Here is a 19,166-nt window from a genome sequence, read left to right on the forward strand (position 1 = left end):
GTGAAGCAATCCTGGACTTCCTTGGTGGTCTCCCATCCAAATACTATTTGGGTTGATACTGCTTAGCTCATCTTCAAGGACGATTTTAGTTTATGAAACTGACCTTTTAAACTTGAATGGATGGTAGATTTAATGACAGGAGGGCTGTGGACAGGGATATTAAGGGAGTACAACAATGGCTGTGGAGTCAGCTCACTTCCAAAAAAACCAGAAGTGACATAAGTAGCTCTAGGAACTACTGGAAACTCTATGGTAAAAGAGTTGAGTTTCTAACAATTCCTAAGAGCTACCCATTGTCACTTCAACTTTTTTGTAACCAGAATTAAAGTGATGCTAAAGTCAGTATTGTGTGTGTGTGTGTGTTTAAGTCCCACCCCCTAACAGGCAATGTAAATGGGGGATGGGTGATCCCTCACCAGCCTGGCAACTCTGATGTAAGGTATTATAACTTCTTTGATTTGTTTTTAATCAACTATAGTGTGATGGGAGGACTCTTCCCCTTCATTCTCATACTGAATAATATTAACTTTAGGAATAGCAAAGCTGTGTTCATTAACTGTACATTTTTTTTAAAAAAAAGCCTTCATTTTTGGTTCTATGTTTTGTAGAGATGAATGCGCGTCTTTTTCCTCTGAAGAAGTGTCATGGGAGATTTGGAATATATTGGGAATGGCCTGTTTCATACTCCTTTATATAATAAAATAAATACACACGAGGCGAGTAGAGAGTAACCTATTTTAATTTTGCCATCTTCTGACCCAATTTTCAAGCAAATTTAGCACTGCAAATCCTAGTTCCCAGGAATGAAAGTAAATTAACAGTGAAATCCAAAGACCACTTTCCTGAGAATAAGCCCCATTGAATAGACCTGAGTAGGATTATGAGTTGTTTTGCTCAGAATGACACTGAATGGTTTTTTTAAAAACCAGTACTGTCTATCTTGGAGGGTTCAAAGCAGAAGGTGGCAGGAACAGCTCTGGCCAGATTCTTATCAGTACTCCATAAATGCCTTTGGAAACTTGTTTTCAGCACTGCTATAATTCAATAGCAATTTTAGGCATGGAAGTCTAATATACGCGACTCTAAAGTTTTGTGTTCCTATTCCTCTGTGCCTACAACTTTGCTTTAATTTCCAAAAGAAAGTAAAACACTAGTCCTTTGTATTGCAAGGATAAGTCTGAATCTTGGACGTGAGATTATTTCCAGTGTGATCCAAAAGGCCAAGGTCGCCAGGTCCTCTTGCCGCTGTTCCTTCAGGTAACAGGTCAAGTTGCAACCAGTTGTCAGGTTCACATGTTGCATGACATAGGAACAGGGAAAACCCCAAATTGATGTTATGTTGCTTTAGGAGTTGCCAGAAGTTCCAGTGATTTCAAGAGAGTGACGTGATGTCACTTCTTGCGGAGAGCCAGTGTGGTGTAGTGGTTAAGAGCTGGTGGATTCTAATCTGGAGAACCAGGCTTGATTCCCCACTCCTCCACCTGAATGGCAGAGGCTTATCTGGTGAACCAGATGTGTTTCTGCCCTCCTACATTCCTGCTGAGTGACCTTGGGCTAGTCAAAGTTTTTTCCAAGCTCTCTCAGCCCCACCTACCTCACAAGGTGTCTGTTGTGGGGAAAGGAAGGGAAAGGAGCTTGTAAGTCCCTTTGAGTCTCCTTACAGGAGATAAAGATGGGGTATAAAATAAATCCAAACTTCTCCTCCTCCCCTCTAGAAGTGACATCACACCACACATGATCCTGGGGTCCCGTGTCTCCCCCATCTCCTGTTGATTGCCAGCTATTAGTTGGCAATAGTATGTAAGGCACAATTTATCTTCCCTTGACATTGTCTAACATAGGTCAAAAATGCTTGGTTCAGTTCACCATCACCTATGTGAAAGATGATTAGGGGAGTTGTGGTCTGGAAAATAGGATACACATGGATACTCAATCTTTTCTCGAACCCAGAATATAGAGCAGGAAACAAAAAAAAATGCTCTTTAACAGACCAGGTGCTCGGGAGCAACAGCCGCAGAAGGCCATTGCTTTCACCTCCTGCATGTGAGCTCCCAAAGACACCTGGTGGGCCACTGTGAGTAGCAGAGAGCTGGACTAGATGGACTCTGGTCTGATCCAGCTGGCTTGTTCTTATGTTCTTATGTTCTTATGTTCTATTCCTGGCTGAAAGCAAAAGCAACGGGTGCTCCACCTCCTGCAGTTCTCAGAGGTTTCCCATTATTTCAGTGCAAGTCTATGTAGAGGGCCAATCTCTGTAATGCTCAGTTTTTCTTCTGGGCTGAGATCATAACAAAAAATATTCAAGAAATATTCAAGAAGATCAGACATCTTACCGGGCAATTTTGTTTGATTGCAGCCAGTCAAAAATGGAAAATGTTCTGAGTCCACTTCGAAGAAAGGCTTCTTTGTTAAAAGTGGGTACTTGACAGAGATTGATAAAATAACTGAAGCATTAAAAAATATGTTCCCACTCTCATATGAGTAGAAATTGGAGTCATCCAACAAAGTCAGCCCAATGAAAACAGGAGAAAGAAACTTTTATAAATGACTGTGATCTGTAAATGTAAATGAATGATCCTTGACTTCATTTCTGCTGTTAAGCTGTTGACAAGTATGTAGGAGGTACAAGTATCAAAACTTGGGTGCATGAATGATGTACCCAGCTCTGGGTTGGAAAATTCCCAGAGGGTCACCAGTTCTGGGTTGGAAAATTCCTGGAGATTTTGAGGGTAGAGCCCTCAAACGAAATAGTTTGATCCAGCTGATTTTACTTTATTTTATAGGGTTTAAAATGTGTGGTGTAGTGGTCGTGCTCTGTATAAGAAGTGGTAGTGTTCTGTATAATTTGACTGGAGTGTTCTGTATAATTTGACTGGAGTCTACTCCAAACTTCTAAGACTGAACCATATGAGATGTGGATTAAAAATAATAACTTTTATTGATTATTATTATTTTATTATTTAGTATTTATTCCCCACACTTTACAACAGTATGAGGGTGGGTTACAATAAAAGCCATAATAACATCCCATGCAGTACGACAGTAAAACCACTATAGCCAATCCTAAAACCCTTAAACATTCTAGACTCTACAACTCCGCTCCCCCACCACAAGTTGGAGGAGTATACAGGACACCTGAAGCTCCCCTCCATCCCAGTAGGGGGAGAATCAGCCAAACACTCGGGTGAAGAGGCCGGTCTTCACCAGGGATTGAAACTCCAAGAATGTAGGCACCTGGCTAGTAGGAGGGCATTCCACCATGCAGGGGACACTGTTGAGAAGGTCCTGTGAGATGCCACCCCCCTCTTACCTCCAAAGGGGGCGGGAGAGCTAGGAGGGCCTTCCCTTCTGAACTCAGTTCCGAGGCACTGAGGCAGGAATATATGGGTGGATATGCTGTCTCAAGTACTCAGTACCAAAGCTATTAAGGGCTTTATAAGTTAGTACCAGCACTTTGAATTGGGCCCATCAGAAGCCAGTTAAGACTCGTCAAAATTTTTATTTTATTCACTAACCGAGATTGAGGACAATAAGGATATTTAGTAAACCTTGGGAATATCATGAGGTTAATGTGAGCTCCTTCAAGAAACTAATATTTAGCCAGTTTCCCTTGGAAAATACGTTCTGAAACAACTACAGTCCCTTCCTAAGGCATTCATGATGCTAGCCTGTTTTCTCACAAAAGACAAACGATGAGACATCCAAAATTTTCTGAGAAAGAATTTTTAGCCTACCCCTCTGTCATCACAAACTATATCTGATTTGAGCTGACAATGTAAAAGTTCTGAGTGTGTAGTGAACTGCCTTTAGTAATGGAAACCGTTCCTTGGCTACATTCCTCTTGTCTTTGCAATCCACTCTTGTTCTCATATTGCAGCCAAGGAGCTGGGCGTGAAGGTGAAATGGCTGAACCGAAGTTACCAAGAAGATCCATAATGAAACTGGAATTTGAACTCAAGACTGCTAGGACAAAAGCCAATGCCATATGTATTGGACTACACTGGCTCTCACACTGAGGTAAGGGCTCTGGCATGCATATTTATACTTCCCTGGGAGTCTCCCATAAAACTTTGATTTACTTGGTGGACACTGAGCAAGTACTGCTTCCAAACACCTCTAAGTCTGAGATTTGACCAGCCTATCGATCATATTCTACCATTCTGTTAAGCATATTCCTATAAGAGGGTCTGTGACGTGGGTTAAAAATACAAACTTTTATTCACTAACAAGGACTGGGGAAAATAAGGGTATTCAGTAAGCCTTGGGAATCTTACAGTATAAATTTGAGCTCATTCAAGAAACTATAAATCTTTAACTAGTTTTTAAACACCTCCAAGCTTTTAGCACAAATCAGCAGATTTTTTTACCAGTCCATCAAGGATATTCTACCAGTCCATTCAACATATTCCCAGAAGAAGGTCTGTGACATGGATTAAAAAAACAACAACAGAAACTTTTATTCACTTACGGGGACTGGGGAAAATAAGGATATACAGTAAGCCTTGGGAATCTCACAATATTGATGTGAGCTCCTTCAAGAAACTATAAATCTTTAGCCACTCTCCAAAGCAGCCATTTTCTCCAAGAGAACTGATCTCTGGCCCTTTCCACACAAATCCCCTAAAACAGTGGTGGCGAACCTATGGCACGGGTGCCAGAGGTGGCACTCAGAGCCTTCTCTGTGGGCACATGCACACAGAGTTCATCATGTTGGGGGTGGAAAATCCCCCACACACACACACACACATATATCTAGGCTGGCCTGTTAAGTGCTGTTAAACCCCACTGATTTTCATGCGAAGAACTAAAGCGCAATCCTTTACATGGGAGTAAGCTCAGTTGCTGGCAATGGGGCTTGCTTCTAAACCCTCCTAGGGTTGTGATTCACCCATTCGAAGCATTGCACAGTTGTGTCAAAGCAAAGCCACCAACTACCACCAAACTTACTTCAGAGTAATGTGCGCTTTGGAACCAACCGTTTTTTCTAAACTAAAACATCAGTATTCAGGTTAAATTGCCGTGTTGGCACTTTGCGATAAATAAGTGGGCTTTGGGTTGCAGTTTGGGCACTCGGTCTCGAAAAGGTTCACCATCACTGCCCTAAAACGTTTCTAAACATTTTCAGTTCCCCTTTTACAATGATGTATGTCTGCAATCACTCCCCTGAAACAATTCCTGGCTGCCATTACATGACTTCCCCCCTCCCCTTTTTTTACTTGAGTTGAATTGATACTTCAGTGCTTCACAGCAGGGGGGTAATGCCCATTGGGCAAGGTGGGCAGCTGCCCAGGGCATCACCTTGTGGGGGGCACCAAAAATGCAGGGTTCGTTTTTGGGTATTTTTAGTGGTTTTCTGTTTTTGGCCTGCAGAGGGCGCAGTTTTTAGGCTAGGGCAGAGGTCTGCAACCTGCGGCTCTCCAGATGTTTCTGGACTACAAATCCCATCAGCCCCTGCCAGCATGGCCAATTGGCCATGGTGGCAGGGGCTGATGGGAATTGTAGTCCATGAACGTCTGGAGAGCCGCAGGTTGCAGACCCCTGGGCTAGGGGCACTAAAATTTCAGCGTTTCATCAGGAGACTGTCCTTATGCTACCCCCCAAGTTTGGTGCAGTTTGGTTCAGGGAGTCCAAAGTTATGGACTCCCAAAGGAGGTGCCCCCATCCCCCACTGTTTCCAATGGGAGCTAATAGGAGATGGGGGCTACATCTTTGAGGGTCCATAACTTTGTCCCCCCTGAACCAACTGTACCAAACTTGGGGGGTAGCATAAGGACAGTCTCCTGATGATACGCTGAAATTTTGGTGGCAATATGTCTAAAAATGCACCCCCTGCAGGCACCAATGACCTGGTGCAAAAAAATGGTCGTGATGGGGTAGCCGCCCATGGGGGGGGGGGCATACAACTCAGGTTTTGCCCAGGGCTCCAGTTTGCCTCGTTACGCCCCTGCTTCACAGCCTTTTGCTACAATTCTATACTCCCTGTATACTTGAAGCTTCGAAAATCCACCCCCCCATAAAAGAACAAACTTAAATGCTACAAATAAACAAGCAAGGGGGCCCTGAGGGAGCTGAGAAAATGGTGCTGGGGAGAAAGTTCAGGGAAGCAGAGAAACGTGGGAAACAGTCAAATGATTACACAGCAACTGAAGACATTTTGAAAACGTTTCAGCCAAAGAATCATTTTAAAAGGGGGTTCATTTAAATCAGGGGTAGGGAACCTGCGGCTCTCCAGATGTTCAGGAACTACAATTCCCATCAGCCCCTTTCAGCATGGCCGGTGTGGCCGAATTCTGATGATCGCTAGATTAGCCATGGCCAATTGAAAGCCATATTAGTGGCCAATTGGCCATGCTGAAAGGGGCTGATGGGAATTGTAGTTCCTGAACATCTGGAGAGCCGCAGGTTCCCTACCCCTGATTTAAATCATTTTGAGGCTGCAAATAAAATATTTGGGGGTAAAAACAATGTGGAACTGTCTGGATGAAACATTTTATTTCCTGTCTCAAAACGTTTTGAAAGGTTTGTGCAGAAAGGGCCTCTGTTTCCTCAAGATCAGTTCTTATTCTAGGTCAGATCTTCAGGTCCCTAGCAGCCCTGTGTAAGTAATCCAGAGAGAAGGTGGCTGGTCAAAGTCACCCAGCAAACCCCATTGGGATTTGAACTCAAGTCTTCCAAACTAAAGTCTGCCACTTGAACCCTTATACTCGGAGGGCTGTCCCTTTTTGACCCAGCAGGGTCAAATGGCACTTAAGAACAATACCATTCTTGGGGCCTTTCCCCACTCCCTTCCATCCCCCCTATGCCGCGTGCTGCTCTCAGCGTGCGGCATCCCAGGCGCCACAGCCCAGGGCGTCCCTTAACCTAATCCCCGCTCTGTCTGTGCGGGTCAGCTGTCAAAAGGCTGCCGTTCGGAAGAGCGCCTGGGATGTCAAGGCTGGCCGCTTAAGGGGACGCGATAGCGGCAGGCGTCGAGGCGCTGGCGCTGTCAGGTCCGCCTCTCGCCATGGGGAGGGAGGAGGAACCCCGCGCTACTCTCCTCAAGTAGCGCGGGGCTTACGGTAAGTGGGGAAAGGCCCTTGGTTTTAGTTCACCCAGTTGATCGACACTCCTGTAACCTGGAGGCTTGATTACTGTAATATGTTTTATGTAGTACTGTTCTGAAAGACTGCTTAAAAATTTAAAGTATTGCCAAGAACAACAGTCAGATTAAGGCTTGTCATTTTTCTCCATCGCACAACAGCTTCACTGGCTGCCAATAAGCTCCTGGGCTCAATGTAAGATTCTGAGCTTTAATCTTTAAAATCCTTCACTGCCCAGGGGCCCTTATACCTGAAAGAGTGCTTCACCCTCTTGTAAGACGCTGCAGTCACTCAAGAGTATACCGAGGGGTGTTTGTTGCTCTGAATAAAGTTATCCTTTGTTTACCTAACAGAGAATAACTTTATGCAGAACAATAAATTGTATGAAACAATGAGGATACCCGGAAACTTTGGAAACAGCATACCTAGCTCTAACTGGTTGAGAGGACCATAAGCAAAATCCAGGTTGGAGTGGCTGCAGATTCTGGCAGCCTTGAAACTATAATAAAACCTGGAGTAGACCTACTGGTATCAACCCTGACCTCAGTTTAACTTAGGCCCCTTCCGCACACGCAAAATAATGCGTTTTCAAACCACTTTCACAACTGTTTGCAAGTGGATTTTGCCATTCCGCACAGCTTCAAAGAGCACTGAAAGAAGTTTGAAAGTGCATTATTCTGCATGTGCGGAATGAGCCTTACCTTTTCAAGCTGTCTTCACTGTTTTCTCCCATACGAAGATCTGCATGGCCATTCCGGCTTTTACTGGTGGCTGTCTCTCCTTGCTTTCAGCGGAGCACGAAAATTTAGTTGTGTTCCGAAAAAACATTTGGCAAAATTTGGATTTCTCGATGTTGGGTTTATATTGCCGATGGTAAGGTTTAAATATTACATACGAAGAGCTGCTTGAATGGTAAGGCACGGTTATGCTCTTATTGTAAACCACCCTCATTTCATGCTTGGTGGAAAGCACCATCTGTAAGTATCAGAACTCTTCTTTTTGAAGGCTTCCAGGAGGAGGGGAATGCTGGAAAGACCAGAACCCCTGGAGAGCTGCTGCCAATCAAAACAGACAGCACTGAGCTGGTTCAGTACAAGTCGGCTTCCTGTGTTCCCTTCAAGTGTCTGCTTTGTTGCAGGCATTTAACATTTCCTCAGCACTCGATTCCACTTGTATTATGGTGGTTGAAAGCTCTTGCAGTCACAGCCAATGTATGGTGACCTCATAGGGCATTGAAGGCAAGGGAAAAGCAGAGATAGTTTGCCATTGCCTGCTTCTGCTATAGCAGCCCTGGGCATCCTTGGTGATCTCCCATCCAAGTCCTAAGCAGGGCCGATCCTGCTTAGCTTTTGAGATCTGGTGAGATCGGGTTAGCGTGTGCTATGCAGATCATCCTGTGAAATAGGCAATTCTTCCTCATGATTTGATTGGCCTTTGCTGGCTATGTGCTGCCACCATCCTGTAGTATAGAGTTTTCATTCAGGCCCATTTCCAAAGAAAGCTTCAGAGAGCAGCCCACTATCTTCCAGCACACTACCTTCCAGGAGCCAGCGTGGTGTACTGGTTAAGAGCAGGTGCACTCTAATCTGGAGAACCAGGTTTGATTCCCTGCTCTGCCACTTGAGCTGTGAAGGTTTATCTGGTGAGCCAGATTAGCTTGTGCACTCCAACACATGCCAGCTGGGTGACCGTAGGCTAGGCAGTTCTTCAGAGCTCTCTCAGCCTCACCCATCTCACAGGGTGTTTGTTGTGAGGGGGGAAAGGAAAGGAGATTGTAAGCCCCTTTGAGTCTCCTTACAGGGGAATATAAATCTAAACTCTTCTTCTTTCAGGCGCAAAAATAATACTTCCTCCTTTTCCTTTCCAACAAAACGTGCACCAATCCAGTACTAAGCTAGCCAAAGAATCATGATAATGTGAATATAGTGAATATAATGTGAATATAGTGCTTTGATATCAAAGTGCAGAGTATCATCTTTAAGGACCCTAAAATAAAATGATAGATGGTGCATCATTCCCAGTTGATGCCAGTATAATCTATGAAAGCAGGAAATGAATTCTGTCTTGAGTTTTTCTCTTGTAACCCTTTCTCTCTTTCTCATTCCTCAACCCTTGGAGTCACCCAGATGTTTTTGCTTTTCCCAAAGTGCATTTCTCTAATTGTTTTGCTTTCTTCTGCCCCATTTTTAAAATCCTGAGAAGATCAAAGTGAGAGGTTTAACAAACTTGGTTAGATTTCTAATAGGGCTTGCAATGTGCATCTTACAACACACAGCTTTTTCCTTGCTTTGATGTACTGAAGAGGCTACTCTCCTTAGGAGATTCCTTCTTTGTCCCTGGATTAATGATAAGATTCCTGGTGGGTTTGTTCTTTCTTTCTTCTTCCTCATGGTACAAAGAAGTTCCATTAACAGGCACATTTTCTCTTATGGGTATGCCCAAACCACTCTGGTTTGCTGAAGATGGTATTTGAGCAGATTTGACGCACAAGTCCATTTGCACTTCTCTTCTCTAATCTGTCTATGCAAATTTTGTCCCAGTAAATTGATCAAGTTTTCCTCCAAGGAGCTGAGGGTGACCAGCCTCATTTTCTCCACTTTTCATTCTATTGTCCCGAGTCTGAGAGGGAATGACCAGTCCGATATCATGCAATGAGCTTCTCAGCATCTGAAACCAAGGACCAAACTAGACACGATGTTTAAATATTAATTTATTTCATTGTCATTTGAGACATGCAAAAATGTTTTGTCTCTTATGAGGTTACCAGTAGAGAGAGCAGACGCACAGAACAAGATGGAGTCAGAGAGCAGCTTCTAGAATAGACAAATAGAAGCATCACACATATATACCCCCAGATCTAGCACCCCCAGTGTCTAGACATGCTGAGCTGTTTTTAATCCAACACCCCTGTCCTGCTGACTATAGCCCTGATGTAAATCGGAACTTCCATTTGGCTGTTTGTTTAAGAGTTGGGGAGATCAATGATAGTTGGTTTAGTCCATAATAATATCTGCAACAATAATATCTATGATATTTTAGCTGACTATGTGATGGGAAAATTTGTAAGAGGCTAAAAGTAGTCCGGAGAGGAGCACCATGCATTGTTTGCAGGTGCATAGATATTCCTTCTGTGAGCAGCAGTGGCATAGTGGTTAAGAGCAGGTGTGCTCTAATCTGAAGGAACCAGGTTTGATTCTCTGCTCTGCCACTTGAGCTGTGGAGGCTTATCTGGGGAATTCAGATTAGCCTGTGCACTACAACACATGCCAGCTGGGTGACCTTGGGCTAGTCTCAGTTCTTCTGAGCTCTCTCAGCCCCACCTACCTCACAGGGTGCTTGTTGTGGGGAGGGGAAGGAAAATGAGATTATCAGACCCTTTGAGTCTCCTTACAGGAGAGAAAGGGGTGATATAAATCTTCTTCTTTGTTGTGTGCAAACCAAACACTGGATTTCACAGGGTCCTGGTTCTCATGCACCAAAGTTATATTATCTTGCAAAAAAATGTGCGGTGTCACTCTTCAGAAAACTTCTTGACTGTGGTAACATGAGTTGCATTCTCATGCTACATGCGGCCATTGACCTCCTGCATGTGCAGATATAACATCTGAAAGGGACGCAAGTCCCTACAAAATCAAAGGGGGACTGAGCATTATCATTTCGCAAACATATCACTGATCTACATTTCGTGTATTTTTCTGAACTTCTTATTTTTTCCCTGTAACTATATAGATTAGTATTTATTTTTCACATTTGTTTCGTTATAGATAACCATAGCTTTAAAGAGGTAATCCAGATTTATGTGAAATTGTAATGTACGTTTGCTAAAGTGGTCTAGCTTGCTCAGGAAATGTTGTTTATTGATTTCATCTAGCCCAGCCATGGCTGGAGATTCTAGAATCTTCATGAACCAGGACATGGAAATCAGTGTCACTCCAAGGAAGCTCAAAAAGATTCCCAAACAAGTCCGAGATGATGTCCCGATTGCCACCGATCGAACACGCCTTTTGGCCGCAGAAATCAAGAAGCCACGACAGCGCTACATGCAAAAAACTGGCAAGTGCAACGTCCACCATGGGAATGTCCAGGAAACCTACCGCTATCTTAGTGACCTTTTCACTACATTGGTGGATCTCAAATGGCGTTTCAACCTTCTTGTGTTCACCATGGTTTACACTATCACTTGGTTGTTTTTTGGCTTCATTTGGTGGCTCATTGCTTACATTCGTGGAGATCTGGACCACGTAGGAGAAAAAGATTGGATCCCATGTGTTGACAATCTCAGTGGGTTTGTCTCAGCCTTTCTGTTTTCCATTGAGACTGAAACCACCATTGGATACGGCCATAGGGTTATCACTGAAAAATGCCCCGAGGGCATCATCTTGCTTTTGGTTCAGGCCATCTTGGGATCCATAGTCAATGCGTTCATGGTAGGCTGCATGTTTGTGAAGATCAGCCAACCGAAGAAGAGGGCAGAGACCCTCATGTTTTCCAGCAATGCTGTGATTTCCATGAGGGACGAGAAACTGTGTCTTATGTTCCGGGTTGGAGACTTACGGAATTCCCATATTGTCGAGGCTTCCATCAGGGCCAAGTTGATCAAATCCAAACAGACCAAAGAAGGGGAATTCATCCCTTTGAACCAAACTGACATCAATGTGGGCTTTGACACTGGGGATGACCGTCTGTTTCTGGTGTCGCCACTCATCATCTCTCATGAAATCAACGAGAAGAGTCCCTTCTGGGAGATGTCCCGTGCCCAGATGGAGAAAGAAGAGTTTGAAATCGTGGTGATTTTGGAGGGGATGGTAGAAGCAACTGGTAAGCCCAAATTACAATGTCAATGTTGCTCCAGTTGCCACTTTCCTTGTGTTAATTTTTGAGCATGGTTCAGAAATTTTTTTTTCTGCATCTGACTTCCTATCTTTGTTTTCTTTCATGGCTTTTTAATGCAATTTTCTACCATATATATAGAAACGGGGACTGGTTTTAATAGAAATGGATTGGATAGAGGTAAGCAGAGAACACTTAGTTGTGTTCCTCCAGCTAACTTTGGAATTATTGTCCTCAGCTGGTCACACATCTCAAGTGTGGAGAAACCCTGACAAAACCTGATCTTTATGAACTGTTGTAACAAAGAGCGTTTCCCCACTTGCCACGATCCCCCTATGCCGCGTGCTGCTCTCAGCACGCGTCATTTCTGGTGCGTGCCCTGGCTTCCCCACGACCCCGCACTCTGCGCGGGGTCATCAAAAGGCGCGGTTTGGAAGAGTGCCAGGAATGACGTGCGCTGAGGGGGCACGACAGCGGCAGCGTCGGGGCGGCTGCGTTGTCGCTGCCCCTGTAGTGGGGAGTGCCGGGGGACCCCACGCTACTTGTCTACAGTAGCGCACAGCTACTGGTAAGTGGGAAAACGCCCACTATTTGGTATAATTCTGACAGATGCCATACATAAATTTTATTTTATACAAACACACACACATAAACCATCAGCAATCAGTAATAGAAGTGAAGCATATTTTCCAATTCCAGCCAAAAATTAATAGATTCTGAATTAGCTCATGTGAATTTGTCATCTCAAAAAACAAAATTTGAACACTGAAGCATTTTACAGTAACTGAATTTATGGGAAATTGCCTTTTATACACTTTCATTATATACATTGAATTGTCAAACTCCAGAGAAACCATGGCCTCTTCCGCACATGCAAAATAATATGTTTTCAAACCACTTTCACAACTGTTTGCAAGTGGATTTTGCTATTCCGCACAGCTTCAAAGAGCATTGAAAGCAGTTTGAAAGTGCATTATTCTGCATGTGCGGAATGAGCCTATGATACCTTGTGGAGACTCCACATTTCTGCCCAACCTCAACTGTGTTATTTATTTTGATGATATGATACATAGTTCCATGGCCCTGATCTTCAGATACTATTTGTGTTTCTGAATTGCTACCAAGAAAGGTCTGCAGAAAGTTGCCTAGTCAGGTCTTGGTCTGTTCTCTAGACTCATTCTTTGCAGTTTCTTTTGTGAGTCAGCTTCAGTTCTCTGTCTTTTGGGGTTGTCACAGTGTGCAGAGAAGGGGGGAATGCTAACTGGTTGCATAGCACCGGCTTTTTCCACACAGAACATTTAAAACATTTGAAAAGAACCGTTTTGACTTTTTTTGTCCGCATATCGTGGAAAAATAAAGCATTTCCAGCGACAGTTTCAAACTGCTGTGATGTGATTGCTTGCAATACATTCTGGTGGCCATTTACAATGTCAAAAGAGAATCTGTATAGCCATTCTGGAGGCACAGATCTGCATTGGCTTGCATGCTTGCTAAGGACAGAATTAGCTTGTACAATCAGTTGTGAGATTAGATCTTTATTATGGGAATAAATTTACATTAAAATGAAAGTAATGAGTAGTGGTAGGAAGTATTGTCAAATCACACCCAACATGTGGTGGCCCTTATAGGGCTGTGGTGGCGAACCTTTGGCACTCCAGATGTTATGGACTACAATTCCCATCAGCCCCTTCCAGCATGGCCAATTGGCCATGCTGGCAGGGGCAGATGGGAATTGTAGTCCATAACATCTGGAGTGCCAAAGGTTCGCCACCACTGCTATAGGGATTTCAAGGCAACAGGTGAACTGAAGTGGTTTGCCATTGCCTTCCTCTGCATAGCAACCTGTACTTCCTTGGTGGTCTCCCATCAAAGCATTAACCAGTGCCAACCCTACTTAGATGTCTGAGATCCAATGAGATGAGGCTAGTCTGGGCTAATTATCATAAAACTAAGCAGCACATGACCAGCTACAACTTTGGGTGAGTCTTCCTCATCACAAAGGTGGAAGAAGCATCATTTTAGCAATACCCAGAATGTGGTGTCTGTTGGTGGGGGGATGGAGAGTAGAGCTTCCAGGTTTGCTTCATATGCAAGCGTCTCGCTTGTTCATTTGTTTCCATTCAATTGGTTTATATTGCCGCTAGGGTTGGTCAATACTAAAAAAATTCGGTAAAATTCGGATTTGGGTATTTTGGGGCATAAAATGATTTGTATGCGAATCCGGGAATCATAGGCAATTGACAGATATTGCCGAAAAATTCGGAGTGAAATCCGAAAAAATTCGAGTCCACGTTTTATTATTTTTTTTGAATTTTGGGTGTTTTACACGTTTTGGCCTGCAGGGGACGCAGTTTTAAAGCTAGCGGCGCAAAATTTCAGAGATATCATCTGGAGACTATGTATGATGATTCTCCCCAAGTTTGGTGCAGTTTTGGTTCGGGGGGGGGCAAAGTTATTGACACTCCAAAGGGTGCCCCATCCCCATTTGTTTCCAATGGAAGCTAACAGGAGATGGGGGCTACACTTTGAAGCTGTCCATAACGTTGGACCCCCCCTGAACTGTAAACTTCATAAACTTGGAAAGAGAGTATCCTTAAAGGACAAGTACATTTATGATACCCCGAGAATTTTGAGGTGACAGTAGCACCTAAACACTGCACCCTCCCTATTGATCACCCAAAGAAACTTCCCCAGATCCTGTGCTCTGTAGGGGCCGGCTGGCTCCATTGCAGCCACTAGGAAATTTCTGTGCTGTGGGAGGGAAACTAATGGAGTGCACATTTCTCATAGTGAAACCCACAAAACTTTCAGGGGTGTCTTTCCAGGAGAGTCTCTTCATGACACCTTTCATCCAGGGTTTGGTGACCTTGCGTTGCTTCAAAGGGGTTCAATGTTATGGGTAGGGTCCATCTCCCACTGCCCCCCCATAAGCATACCTCCTCCAAACCTGGATGGTGTCGGCAGAGACTCTCCTTGAAGAAGATACCCCACCCTAATTTGAACATTCCTTGTGATTGTACCTTCAGTAAATGTGCACCACACAACCTCCACCAGAAATTCCCCTTATTGACAGCAATGCAGGGAAGTCACTGCAGAAAAAAGAAAAGAACCTTTGGGCAGAAATTTTTTGGGGGTGCCTGCAGGGGAGCACATTTTTGATTAGACAGTTATCAGCACACCAAAGAATATCAGGGGTATCATCATCAGGGAGACTGTCATCCTGATGACGCACTTATGCTTAGTGCAGTTTGGTTTTAGGGGCCAAAGTTATGGACCCTCAAAGATGGTAGCCACCATCTCCTTAGCTGTCATTGGAAACAATGGGGGGGATAGGAGAGGCCCCCCCCCCCTTTGAGGGTCCATAACTTTGGCCCCCTGAACCAAACTGCACCAAACTTGGGGGGTGTCATCAGGACAGTCTCCTGATGATACCCTGAAATTTGAGTGCCACTAGCTTTAAAAGGGAATTCCGGTTTTCATGTTTCAATCGGCTCCTGAACATGAAGCCTGCTGGAGTGAGTGAGAGGTGAAAAAAGCAAACCAGCATTTTTTTTAAAGCTAGTGACACCAAACTTTCAGGGTAACATCAGGAGACTGTCCTGATGATACCCCCCCAAAGTTTGGTGCAGTTTGGATTCAGGGGGAGCCAAAGGGTTATGGACTCCTCAAAGGTGTAGCCCCCCCATCCCCTATCAGCTCCCCATTGGAAACAATGGGAATGGATAGTTGCACACCCAGGGGGTCCACATACACAGAACCAAACTGCACCAAACTTGGTGGGCAACATCAGGACAGTCACACTGATGATACTCTACAGTCAAGTTGGTGCCGATACATCTCAAAATCGTCCTGCAGGTACCCCAGAGCTTGCCAAGATTCTAGCCTTGTTCTGCAGTGACTTAGCTGTATTGCTGTCAATGGAAATTTCTGGTAGAGGGCTGTGAGGTGCACACATTTCTGAAGGTATGGTCCTGCAAAACTTTTCAGAGGTATCTTCAGGAGAGTCTCTGGATGATTGACACCATCAGGTTTGGGGAATTTTGCTTCAGGGTTTAATTCTATGGGACCCCAAAAGGGTAGGGCCCATCTCCACTTCCACCTGAAGTAAAGTTCACCCAAGCCTGGATTGGTGTCATCCAGAGACTTCTCCTGAAGATACCCTAAAGAGATTTTGTGGGTTTACCATGAAAAATGTGCACTCCACAGCCCCTCCAAGATTCCCTATTGACAGCAATGCAGCTAAGTCACTGCAGAACAAGGAATCTTTGCAAAATTTCTGGGGGAGTTGCCTGCGGAAGTGCATTTTGTAGATATGTCGGTACCAATATTTCAGTGTATCATCAGTGAGACTGTCCTGATGATACCCTCAAGTTTGGTGCGGACTGGTTAACCAGGGGCCAAAGTTATGGACCCTGAAAAAGGGTAGCCCTCATCTCCTTAGTACCCATTGGAAAGAATGGGGGGGATAGGGACTACCACTTTAAACCAACTTGGGGTCCGCTTAGCCCCAAATGCACCAAACTTGGAGAATATCAGCAGGACCGATCTCCTGATGATAGCTCCTGAAAAATTTGGTGCTGATATGTTTAAAATCTCCCCTGCAGGCCGAAATATGAAAAAAAAACACCAAAAAATGCAAAAACACGCAATTCGGCTGGTAATCGAGATCCCATGGATTCGGATCTGTTAGGATTCGGACAGCTCAGATTCGGCTCCTGCTCGTCCGAATCCGTCCGAATCCGTGCAGATTCGGTAAAAATTCGGATTTGGACTGTCCGAATCTCCAACCCTAATTGCCGCTGTTCCCAGTGTTTTTTTAAATTTCTAAATACATTTCTAGCTGTATTTTATATTTCAAAGCAATATAAAAGTAGTGTTTAAAATATGCAAATTCCATGGGACAAGATTGATAGGAGGAAACAGAAAAATGAAGTCTTGTGTGTTCCATTCAGCCAAAGAAGAAACAAAATGGGTGCTTCTAGGTTGAATGAGTAAACTTCAAAACACCCCTAGTTACCAAGAGATGTGTTAATCTAAGTCTCTTTCAAAAGGATGCTTGTAACTCAGTGCCTCTTGAAAGCTGCTTGAAAGGGAGTCAAGGCCCTACAATTTTGCAGAAGTTAATCTGTTCAATTGCATTCTCTCTTTGGCATTTTGGAATGTTAGGAAACATTTCACGCCAATGGTGACATTTAATTGTGTCTTGTATTTTTGAGTTGTCTTTGACATCAACTGTTTTCAGCTTAGTTCTGATGTGCTAAAACGTTGGAGCACTTATTGAGATGAGCGTTGTTCTTAACCTCTGGAAGGACTTTTCCCTTCTGTGGCAATATTTTAATCTTGGTGGTGCTATTGGTCTTTTATAATGGTTCACATTGTGAATATGACGTTGGACTCAAGGACAGAGCAATAACACCACACATTAAAAAGAACACACACACGACTGATTGGGGTGGGGGGGATTAGTGGTAGATCTGCTTTGCGTTTAGAAGGTCCCAGTTCCACCGTTTTTAGTTTATGGGGTTAGTTAGTGAAAATGACCTCTTCCTGTGATCTAGGACAGCCATTGCAGAATAGACTTTGTAAGACTAATGGTTTGACTCAGTGTGAGGCAATTGTATGGGACTGCTTCATAGGATTGCAACTGTCTCTGTTAATGAATCTTTGAGAGAGAGAGATGGCAGTTCACTGTGGTAACTGTCCTGCATGTATGAGCCATGGATTCCCTTTACTATTGCTGTTGTTGTTGTTTCACCATAATAGCCAGATCTTTAACTGGTTGTTGGCCTTCATTACAATTCGAGCCTCATCCAGAGGCCTACGAAGTTGTAATGTATCGGATTATTATTATTATTATTATTATTATTATTATTATTATTATTATTATTATTATTATTACTATTTAGTTTTATATACCGCCCTCTCCGCAGAGGGCTCTGGGCAGGTAATGCACATGTGAGCCATGGATTCCTATCACTGTCATGGACTCATGCTACCACTATATGAAAGTGGTGGAAGTGCTATCATAATGGGGTTTTCAGGGCAAGAGAAGTTCAGAGGTGGTTTGTCATTGCCTGCCTCTGCATAGTGACCCTATGCAGTGGTCATCCATCTAAACAATTTGATTTTGCTTAGCTTCTGAGATCGGATAAGATCATTCTAGCCTGGGCCAGCTACCACCATAACTTTCAATATTTCATAAATGAAAACAGCAGTTGGATTTCAAAGTTTTACTGTCTCAGAATACGGAGGTTCTATTTACTCACCATAGCTAGTAGACGTTGATGGACTCATCCTCCATGGCTCTGTATATGTTGGAGTTCACTACATAGAGAAGCAGCTAATACACTGATTAAAAGGGTAAAAGGTAAATGTTTATCTGGAACTAAATTTAAGGTAGGAAAGAGGGGAAGGTAGCTAGCTAGCAAGAGTCTTTATGAAACTAATTTCCGAGAAGAAGCAGGATATTAGACCTGAGAGTATCAAAGGACATACCAGAAGTGACACAAAAGGACAGAGCGGTCGCTAATTTTACAGCCCTTTTTAGCTGACCACTTGCCTGCCCCCTGCTAGGTCTTCTTCTTTGTTCCTTTGCACATCCAACAGTATAATTCCCTTTTAAAGCTGTGTATGCTCATGGCTATCACTACCCCCAGTTGCAATTAATTCCATAATTTAGGTAGCCCTTGAATGAAGTAATATTGCCCTTTGTCCATCCTGTACCTTTTGCTCATCAACTTAATTGGTGCTTGAGAGTTCTAGTGTTGTGAGAGAGGGAGACAAAGCTCCCTCGATTTTTTTTTCACCAATGCACAATTTTATACACCTGAACCATGTCTCCCCCCCCCCAGCCATCTTTTTTATAAACTAACAAGACCCTTACCCAGCATGGTGTAGTCGTGGTTAAGAGCAGGTGCACTCTAATTTGGAGAACCGGGTTTGATTCCCTGCTCTGCCACGAGCTGTGGAGGTTTATCTGGTGAACCAGATTAGTTTGTGCACTCCAACACATACCAGCTGGGTGACCTTGGGCTAGTCACAGTTCTTTAGAGCTGTCTCAGGCCCACCCCCCTCACAGGGTGTTTGTTGTGGGGAAGAGGAAGGGAAAGGAGATTGTAAGCCCCTTTGAGTCTTCTTACAGGAGAGAAAGTGGGTAGAAATCCAAACTCTTCTTCTTTCTTTCTTCATAGGTAGGGTTGCCAACTCTGGGTTGGAAAATACCTGGAGATTTGAGGAAAGGGGAATGGATCCTAGGAG

General features: G+C 43.9%; 1 protein-coding gene across 1 annotated transcript in view; it reads left to right on the top strand.

The window, feature by feature from the left end:
- Window positions 1-19,166, top strand: part of KCNJ5 (potassium inwardly rectifying channel subfamily J member 5) — a 50,903-nt gene that overhangs the window by 12,552 nt on the left and 19,185 nt on the right. The window contains exons 2-3 of the mRNA XM_048513276.1: window positions 3,878-4,017; window positions 10,951-11,897. Of these exons, the coding sequence (XP_048369233.1) occupies window positions 3,986-4,017; window positions 10,951-11,897 (979 nt within the window). The 5' untranslated portion in view covers window positions 3,878-3,985. The remainder of the gene's footprint in view (window positions 1-3,877; window positions 4,018-10,950; window positions 11,898-19,166) is intronic.

This window comes from Sphaerodactylus townsendi, linkage group LG12 (assembly GCF_021028975.2).
Source record: "Sphaerodactylus townsendi isolate TG3544 linkage group LG12, MPM_Stown_v2.3, whole genome shotgun sequence".
Taxonomy (NCBI): Eukaryota; Metazoa; Chordata; class Lepidosauria; order Squamata; family Sphaerodactylidae; genus Sphaerodactylus; species Sphaerodactylus townsendi.